Raw genomic sequence first — 10,427 nt, 5'->3', positions numbered from 1 at the left:
TTGTATAGCATCTATACAAGTTACTTATTTAAAAAGGTACACATTGCGTGTATGATGGAAGGAAAAACTCAGATTGGCCGCGTACTCTCATCTTCCGTGAAATAAGATGGCATGACAGCTCCGCAATCCTGAAGGGTGCTCGGCAGGCATATCCGGTGAAATATACACAGGACAATGTCATGCTATTATTTTTTCCCGACTTTAGTCCAGCCACAACTACCACGAGAAAGAGCTTTAATACTTTTTTATACTTCACGGCTATCGTCTCCATCCTTTCAGTTCAACGAGATGAGGTTTGTGGTGATCCTAACTGCCCTGAAGAGGACAATAACAAGGTGTCCATTGACACTTGATAATTTCTTTTTGGAATCTTGCCCCTGTCCTATACTCTCATCCGCTGGTTGGTTAATAATGTTTCTTTATTTCACATTGGAGTCCTGCCAGAAGACCCTTCAATGCATAGTGATAGCAGCTGAGAAGATCGTTGGTGTCTCTCCTCCCTCCAGGACGTTTATTCAACCCCTCTCACCCATAAAACCCTCTGCATCACAGGTGATCCCACTCACCCGTCACACAGCTTCTTCAGTCCGCTGCCATCAGGGAGGAGACTGTGGAGTCTCCAGGTCAGGACCAGCAGACTGAAGGACAGCTTCATTCATCAAGCTGTCAGGAACTGAACTCCCTCCCTCCCGACCTTGAGACCCTCCCACCCCTTTGCCCCAGGCACCACTGAACTCTGAACCCTCTCCCGTCATTTGCACCCCCCCCCCCCCCCAGATCCCCAGGTCCTTCCACTTCCCTCTACCATTAACAAACTGTGACCTATACCAGACACTTTGTGCAGCACTGGTCTGCTCACTACTTCATTCAACTACCTTTTCAGTCAGTTTAAATAAAGAACTGCTCTCTAAGCTTTTTGTCACATTAAATCAGTCCGAATAAGCTCTTTTGCACTAAAATTATTTTATCTGCACTGTTTGCACTCTATCTGTCATCTGCCTTGAGCTGCTTTATTTAACTGTATTTCATTTTTTCATTTTTTACATGTCCTTGTCTGTATAGTTATATTCTATATTTAATCTGTATCTATCTGTATTTTTATGCTCTACTGTTAGTGTTATCTGTATGCACCAAGGGTCTGAGAGTAATACAATTTCAATTCACTTTATGTATGTGCTGTACATGTGGAAGAATCGACAATAAAGCAGACTTGACTTATCACAGAACTTAATGCAATCAATCTTTGGAGAATGCTTTTTTTCCCTTATACACATAAGACCTTCTCTAGGATAGATTACATATTTAATCTAATTCTTCCATCTCTATATTACCACTTTTATTGTCTGATCACTCTGCAGTGTTATGCAATGTTCACCTTTTCAACAGTAAGACCAAGGCCCCTAGATGTGTGCCATGTGCCAAATCCTGCTGGAAAATGAAATCAGCATCTTCAAAAAGTTGATCAGCAGAAGAAAGCATGAAGTGCTCCGAAATGTATTGGTAAACGGGTGGAGTGACATTGGTTTCCAAAAAACACAATGGACCAACACCAGCAGATGACATTGCACCCCAAACCATCACAGACTGTGGAAACTTAACACTGGACTTCAAGCAACTTGGGCTAAGAGCTTCTCCACCCTTCCTCCAGACTCTATGATCTTGGTTTCCAAATGAAATACAAAACTTTCTCTCGTCTGAAAAGAGGACTTTGGACCACTGGAAAACAGTCCAGTTGTTCTTCTCCTTACCCAGGTAAATCGCCTAAGGTGTGGCTTAACAAGAGGAATACGACAAGCTTTGAATAGATTTTGCTTGACAATCCTCATACTGCTGCGGTTCTCTCGGTTGGTTGGTTGTTTTTTTTCTCCACTCAACTTTCTGTAAACATGCTTGGATACAGCACTCTGTGAACAGCCAGCTTATTGGCAATTCATTTTGGTGACTTACACTCCTTGTGAAGGGTGTCAATGATTGTCAGAGACTGTTCTGAAGGCTCAGGAAACCTTTGCAGGTGTTTTGAGTTGATTAGTTGATTGGCATGTCACCATATTCAGATTTGTTGAGATTGTGAACTGGTGGGCTTTTGTGAGACAAAATCATCACAATTAAACCAAAGACTTAGAATACTTCAGTCTGTGTGCATTGAATTTAATACATGTGTTTCACAATTTGAGTTCAATTACTGTAATAAATGAACTTTTTCTCAACATTCTAATTAATTGAGAAGCACCTGTATAGACACTCATAATCAGTCCAGTCTATACACCGTACATTTCTCTTAATGACTTGTGGTGACGAACCACATCACCTCAATACCTCACTTATCATATCAACACTGAAACCAAATTCATTGTCAGTTTTATTCATTGGTAAAATCCTTAGATTGGACTACAAGCAAGAAATGAAACCATAAATATGTGCTTATAAAACAGTTCAATATTTACTGCAAAATATTTTTTACAGAGTAAAACTTGAAAAAACTAAACAAAACAAAAAAATAAATATAGGAAATGGACAGTAAGGCCAACATCAGAACTCCACATAATGAACTGTATAAACATTTCCCTTTTCCTTTCTTTTGAAGTAGAACTCAGCAAAACATTGATTTCTGTAGTTCATTATTATGTTTTTGTCCTTACCTGCTGACAACTCACATATATTTGTATTTCTTTTGAATGATGATTATGTACAGCACAAACAATATTATTAAAACCGTCAAAACAAATGACCAGTTCTTGATGAACTCTAGATATTCTGCATCAAATAACTACAACAAAAGAATTCCGCGATTGAATTATGTATTCCTCTTGAAATTCACTGGCTCCATCTCTCCAATAGTGAAGTCAAGTTAACTCTGAAACTACTGGAGAAATGGAGCCGCTTCTGATTCTAAAAGCCAGTGGGAACCTCACAATGAATGAAGCATGATGGCAAAGTTTACAAGATCTTTTGCCATACACATCATATCACAAACTTCTGGATACTCTGTATATTAAACATGAATAATGTATGAAACAGCAAGTGCAGTGAATTAAAAGTCAGACTGATGGCTTCCGGACAGTTGTTGTATTTGTGAGCTGTTAGCAGATTAGCTTAAATAAACTAGACAACACACTGTCCTGTTAAACCACTGTTCTCTTAACTGAAAAAAACGAAAGAAATATGTTCAACAAACTATACAACGTCCAGCACTGTAACGAGGGCAGATGAGTTAAATCAATACATTATAAAGGCTTCACACGGACACGATGCTCTCTTACACACGCTAACAAAATTTGGCACTAAAACCTCTGCAGCGGTTGGTGTACAGCGAGACATTCAAATCCACATGTTTGTGTTGGCTATCCCAAAAGAGGGAGCTATAAAAAAGCCCATCACAGAATGACACGTACAATAAAATAGAATTAACTCCATAAATGCACACAGTAAAGCCCTTCTGGAACAAAAACACTCCATGGACACTTAGACGCTAGGAGGGAATATGAACTGATGCTGAAGTACTTACAGGCCTAATTTGGAGTTAAATATTTCAACTAACAATGGTAATATACAGTGGGTTACTGACTTGCATGAACCTGAGAAAACTACAGAACTCCTAGGATTAGGAAGCATTCAGCACCACTGCGGACACAAATCAATCTACTGTTATGCTCTTAAGAGTCTTTCCGTCGGACACTCGCACAGACACAGACTTATAACACTACAAATGGTATTCGTGACACAATATATGACATAGATAATACGCTCACCAGCATGCATTATGTATATCTCCTGCTTGCGGAAAGCTTGTGAAAGTTGTAGATCTGTGAGTGGTACGGTACAGGCATCTGTACATCTCCTCTGACGAACAACATGGCTGGTAAAAAACACACGACTGCAGGTTAATGTGCGTCACACTCGGCTCAGAATGAAGCATCTGAAGAGTTAAGGCTCTGGATCACCGTGTCTGGTGGGATCTCACGGAAACCAGGTCTTATTTCACCCCAAAATCACATGAACATAAAGAACAAATCACATTTGACATCACGCCTTTTTTATGATCATTACATTCACTGTAAAAATGTTTCTATTGGCATAAATTAAAGCTAGAGTAAAACCAATACTGTACTACCAAGATGCACACACACTTCATATTTTGAGCATTACAGCAATGAGAACTGAAGGGTAAATGTCACAAAATAAAATTGCACACATGATTTCTCCCTTTGGATTTTAGTGGAACATAAGGTGCAGGTCCTGACGTGTTTGGAGAGTCTTCCTGCTCTGTCACACTGCATGCTGGGTTTGTGTTACGGTTCGTTATAATCGAGCTCTTCAGCAGCATGAAGAACATCTGATGTCTGACTGACTCTTCAGCTGCTGATGTTCAGCCGGTCGTACACGTCCTAAATGGCTGAAAACCCTGCTGATGTCATCGGTTGGCCGTCGATCACATCCTCCGGTGCGGCACGCTCCTGCTTCACAGCTAGATGATGAGCTCAGGACAGGACGGACCATGAAGCACAAACAGTCGAGCGCTGTGATCAGACGAACAGCTGGATCCTCTCGCGGATGGTCTGTCTGCAGATGGGGCAGGTCTTGAGCGCGGCGCTGCAGTCGATGCAGGAGGCGTGTCCACACTGGAACACCAGCTTGATGTGGTTGTCGATGCAGATGGGGCAGGTGATGCGCTCCTCCATCTGTCTGTAGCGGGACTGCAGCTGCTCCAGCAGGTTGTGCTTCTCTGAGTTCTCTGAGCTGGGGCTGCACTCCACCTCCGTCTGGTCTGCTTTCAAGAGACACACATGCTCAGCTCCAAACACAACGCAACACAATATAAGAGCAGGCATTAGCCAAAGATAGAACTACAACTCAAATAGAAATAACAACGAAATAGAGCACGGGAACGGAACTCCTTTCATTTTTAATTACTGGTATCTGCGTCATAACAGTTTTTGGTTCCCTTTATTTTTACTGAAGCGAAAGAGCAAAGTTTCACCCTGAAGGTTCAGAATCACACCACGATTCCTTCACAGTCCAGAGAGAACACAATTTCCCTTGTTCATGCTACTTTAATTTGCTGTTGGTTAGAAAGACTAACTTTTATTTAGCTTCTTAGTCGATGTCTAAAGACAGACGGATGAGTCTAGAATCTAGAGCCCAGGTTAGACTTTAACAGGGTTCTGTGGGGTATATGACTCCATTCTTCAGAAAGCAGACAGTATTTATTACTAACTAACTAATATTTGGAAGAATTTTGGTTCTTCTTGGTAATTCAAGCAGAATGTCACCGAATCAGATGAATAAAGAGCTGAGTGTATGCTGACTGTGGCACTATGTGCTCAGTTTAAAAAAATTTATGAACTGTATCTTGTTCTAAAGTGCTTAGCATTTGGAAAGCAGGCCACTGGAGCAACAATATCGTTTCTCCTGAGAATGAACCAAAACTAAAAAGCGTTTAAATCTTAAAGCATAGCATATTATTGTAATTCAAATGTAAAAATGCTTACCTTGCCGAATTTTCTTTGTTATTGTCACCTGGCACCGGATACACTTCTTCATTCTGTGAGCACATTCTGAATAGATACAACACAGGACAGAGTTTCTGTAGACCTAGAACTATAAAGGCAAGTAAAACGTGTTTTCTCTCTATTTGGTCTGGACTGAGTGTGAAGCTCACCCTCGCAGGCCACGCTGTGTTGACACGGAGAGAACAGCACCAGCAGGGCGAGCTCGGAGCAGATCAGGCACTCGCTCGGGCCCGTCACGCTGGGCATGGCCAGGTTGGTCATGGTGTTGGGCGTAGTGTGTACCCGCCTGAGACTGGTGCTGCTGCTGCCTGTGCCACACGTGACCGCTTGAAGCCTGAACACACACACACACACGTCAGAATGACATCTGATCAGATCCCTCAATCAGTGAGCGGCTCAATCAACACACCTGTGTTTTTCTGCGAAGCTCCTGATGAGTGTTTGCACGCTGCTGTCTGTAACCAGGTCCAGTGGGCTTTTACCTTTATGGTTGGCATAACTGATATCAGCCCCTTCCTGTGCCAAGAAGCAAGCGATAGCAGCTCCTACGTTCAGCTCTGTGTTTCCCATCAGCCCTGAGCTACACAACTACAGGTGAAGGAGGAAGGAATACACCACTGATTATTATACAGTAACGCACAGCTTCTATTTGTCTGTTCTAGCACAGTTTTTGCACACACAGCCACTATCAGGTCTTGTTCGCATCTAGGACTTACATACCTGCTTATTTTCAAGGACTACAAGTGTTATACTTACTTGTCTCCAGCAATTCCAAGTTACCTCCTGTGTTCATCCTTCACCGTCTCAACTCCTCTACTGCCACTTGGATTTGACTCACCTGTGTTCACTATCCCATCTGCTTGTGTCAAGAAACCACCTTACCTGTGATTTCCCGTCTCCGCCCCATCTGTACTGTAACAGAAGAGTATGAGGAGCTCTTAGAGTTGGTGACTCACGCGGTGGCCAAACTAAGCATTGAATAGCCCGCCAACGAAACAACTGAACCGCAGCAAAGCAAGCTCGATGAACGATTCCTGCGGGCGAGTCAACCACCTCCTAGCCGGGGCCTTACATTCTTTCCCGATCTGCATGAAGAGATCGTGGAAACGCCCGGTGTCAGCCCGCCTCTACATTCCCTCGTCAAATTACTACGGCAATGTGGTGGGGATGGGAGAGCACGGCTCGTGAGCTATCTGTCCCCCTGAGCCGCATCGTCTCTGAAGGCCCCGGGTGTTGCTCTCCAAGCCACTCAGAACAAGTTGTGTCTGCCCACCATGGCGGTGTTACAGGCGTACCAAGCCGACCTGCTTAAAGAGCTAGACGAGGGAGAGGAGATCAAGTCACATGATATATCAGAGCTAAGAAGGACCGCTGATCTCTCCCTCCATGCCACCAAGGAGACTGCTCGAGCGATTGGACGGTCCATGGCAGCTATGGTGGCTGCGGAGAGACATTTATGGCTGACCCCGTCTGAAATGAAAGAGCGGGAAAGGGTCTGCCTTATGGACGCCCCAATCCAGCCTTCTGGCCTGTTCGGCGACGCAGTCAGTACTGTCATCAACGGGTTTCAGGAGGCCCGCAAACTGGCAGCGGCGTTCCATAAATTCCTCCCTCGTCACTCTCTCGGGGCATCTGGGCAGGAGGTGCCCCAGCCGCATGCTAGCTCCTCATACCTCGAGGCTCAAAAACGCTCTCGGCCGAGGCCTTCTAGGCCCAAACAAGATCTAAGGGTAGTTATTGAAGCCAATAAGTCCTCGGCCAAGAAGCCCTGATGCCAGAAGCTCAGGGCTTCAGAGGGCAGCCTCTGCTGGGGTAGAGCGGCGTGCACAGCAGTACACAGTGCCCGTCTCGTCTCAGCGCCCTCTGGGGGCAGATCTGCCAACTCTGCCAGTGTTTCAGGGCGCAGTGGTCCCCAGCGAGCCTTGTTCTCAGTATCTTCTGCCCGTGCATGTAGCGGGGCTGAGACGCTCGCCACCGCCGGGGGACCTCTTACACCAGAGGTCAGTCTCAAGAGATTGATTCCCTTAGGAGATTATTTAGCAGCGTGAAAACTACTGCCAAATGTATCTCAATGGGTCCTGCACAGAGTAGAAAAAGGCTACCGTATTCAGTTTGGCTCTTCACAGCCGATGTTCAGTTGGCCCCAAGCAGGGTCTGGTTATGGAACAGGAAGTGAAAACTCTACTAGAGAAGGAGGCCATCGAGGTGGTCCCTCCTCAAGACAGGGAATCCGGGTTTTACAGCCGGTATTTCATAGTTCCAAAGAAGGATGGGGGGTTATGTCCGATCGTAGATCTGTGGGTCTTAAATCGATCCGTTATGAGACTTAAGTTCAAAATGCTCACGATCAAGCATGTTGTATCTCAGATCAGGTCCGAAGACTGGTTTGTCACAATAGATCTCAAAGATGCATACTTCCACATATCCATCCTTCCACAATACAGGAAGTTTCTGAGGTTCCCTTTCGGGGGTGAAGCTAACCAATATTGAGTACTTCCCTTCGGCCTTGCACTCTCACCTCGCACGTTCACAAAATGTGTAGATGCAGCTCTGGTCCCCCTGCGCATGACGGGCATCGGCTTTCTCAACTATATCGACGATTGGTTGATTTTAGCTCAGTCAGAGCAGGTTGCGGTTCGGCATCGAGATGTCGTCCTCGCACATATGGGGGAGCTGGGTTTGAGACTGAATGCCAAAAAGAGTGTACTTTCTCCAGTTCAGAGAACCACCTATCTAGGCGTAGTATGTGATTCGACCACAATGCAGGCACGATTGTCCCCTGGTCGTATCGAGTCGATCCTCATCGCAGTCAAGAGAGTCAAAGAAGGCCAGTCACTCACTGTCAAACAATTTCAGAGATTGTTGGGTCTGATGGCAGCTGCGTCCAACGTGATACCTCTTGGCCTGATGTACATGAGACCCCTACAGTGGTGGCTCAAGACCAAGGGATTTTCCCCGCGGGGCAATCCACTTTGAACTATCAAGGTCACGCGGCACTGCCTCCGTGCCTTAGAAATGTGGAAGAAACCTTAATTCTTGAATCAGGGCCCGGTGCTGGGAGCTCCTTGTCGCTGTGTAATACTAGCGACGGATGCATCCCTCACTGGTTGGGATGCGGTCATGAGAGGCCACCCTGCCAGTGGTCTGTGGAGTGGTCGCCATCTGACATGGAATATCAATTCTCTAGAGTTGCTAGCAGTTTATCGTGCACTGAAGCACTTTCTCCCAGACCTAAGGGGTCACCATGTATTGGTGCGCACCAACAACACATCGGTGATCTCTTATATAAACCCCCAGGAAGGTCTGTGTTTGCGCCCCTTGTACAAGCTGGCGCACCAGATCCTTGTGTGGACCCAGAACAAACTCCTCTCATTAAGAGCAGTATATATTCCTGGGAAACTAAATATGGGAGCAGACATACTGTCGAGGCAGGGGCCGAGGCCCGGGGAATGGAAGCTTCACCCCGAGGTGGAGATATGGAGTTTTTGGCAGAGCTCAAGTAGACCTCTCTGCGACCCAAGAGACGTCACAATGTCCCCTTTGGTTCTCTCTAGTTCATCCAGCTCCTCTGGGACTGGACACTATGGTACAGACCTGGCCGAGGCTTCTCAACCGAGGTTATTGAGACCATCCTCCAAGCCAGAGCTCCCTCAACGAGGAAACTGTACACCCTGAGGTGGAAACTCTTCACCTAAATATGGTTTTCTCTTCACCCTTAGTTACACGTTTCCTCCGCGGTGCGCTGAGGCTGAGACCTCCAGTACGGTCTCGTATTCCCCCGTGAGACTTGATTGTGGTGTTAGAGGCTTTGTGCAAATCTCCATTTGAGCATATTCAAGATATTTCAGACAGACATCTGACTCTTAAAACCGCCTTTCTGTTGGCCATTACATGCACCTGGCATGACCAAAGTGTTCATATACCCTCGAGCAGGATATGTTCCTAAGGTTCACTCTGTCACACCACAACCTGTAGTGCTGCAGGCCTTCTGTCCTCCTCCCTTTCGGGAGCCCGACCAGGCGAAGCTAAATTGTAAGTGTCCAGTTCGAGCACTGGACGCATACATCCACAGAGCTTTCCTGTGGAGAAAAACAGACCAATTGCTTGTATGCTACAGTCCCCCAAAGAGGGGTTCTCCTGCTTTTAAGCAGACTATTAGTCGTTGTATAGTCGAGGCTATGGCTATGAGTCCCCTGGTCTCCCGCTGTCGGGAGCCAAGGCTCATTCTACACGGGGTATGGCGACCTCCAAGTGTCCCTGCTGGACTTCTGCAATGCTGCGGGGCGGTCCATGCCTTCTACTTTCACAAAATTCTATGGCTTAGACATGCCAGTCACTCCAGGTGCTTCAATCCTCTCATCTTAAGCTGTGCTCTTCGGATACACACTAGGCAGGGGTTTGGTAGCCTGGCAGCATTGGTACTCGTTCCCCAAAGCGTTTCGACGCAGCTCGAGTTTCTGAAGAGGAACGTCGTTAGGTTACGTATGTAACCCTAGTTCCTCAAGGGAACGAGACGCTGCGTCTCGAGGCCATACCCCCGGGCACCCCTTCCGGTGCTTGCTGGTACTCTAAGCTAACGCCAGCTGCGCGGCTCGTGCCTTTATAGCTTCCTGGTCACCCCGCCTGTGACGTCACGCTCTTCCATTGGACTGATTACACACGATATTCAGAGTCGCTCCACACTTGAATGCTTGATGTGTTTCCCAAAGCATTTCGATGCAGCGTCTCGTTTCCTTGAGGAACTAGGGTTACATATGTAAACTAGAGACGTATGTGGCAATGGCAATCATTTTTAAAAAAAAAGTCAGCATCGTAATCAGCAACTGGTAAATTAAGATTCCAGTAGCTTTACTGACAACACTTCGTAAGAATGGTGTTGAGCATTAACAAATATAAAGACTCTCTCTCCTGATCTTA

The 10,427-nt window shown here is 45.8% G+C and overlaps 1 protein-coding gene across 2 annotated transcripts in view; it reads right to left on the bottom strand.

Moving 5' to 3' along the window:
• Positions 1–2,341: 2,341 nt before the first annotated feature.
• Positions 2,342–10,427, bottom strand: part of LOC113107794 (E3 ubiquitin-protein ligase MIB2-like) — a 32,476-nt gene continuing 24,390 nt past the window's right edge. The window contains exons 16-19 of one of the 2 annotated variants that reach the window (XM_026270513.1): positions 5,920–6,098; positions 5,660–5,844; positions 5,490–5,555; positions 2,342–4,768 (exon numbers count right to left, since the gene is read on the bottom strand). In XM_026270513.1, the coding sequence (XP_026126298.1) occupies positions 4,524–4,768; positions 5,490–5,555; positions 5,660–5,844; positions 5,920–6,098 (675 nt within the window). In that variant the 3' untranslated portion in view covers positions 2,342–4,523. The remainder of the gene's footprint in view (positions 4,769–5,489; positions 5,556–5,659; positions 5,845–5,919; positions 6,099–10,427) is intronic. The other variant, XM_026270514.1, reaches the window with a different exon arrangement.

The sequence above is a fragment of the Carassius auratus genome, chromosome 8 (genome assembly GCF_003368295.1).
Source record: "Carassius auratus strain Wakin chromosome 8, ASM336829v1, whole genome shotgun sequence".
Lineage (NCBI taxonomy): Eukaryota > Metazoa > Chordata > Actinopteri > Cypriniformes > Cyprinidae > Carassius > Carassius auratus.
The sequence above is the reverse complement of the archived record's forward strand: the minus strand, read 5'-3'. Positions and strand labels throughout refer to the sequence as shown.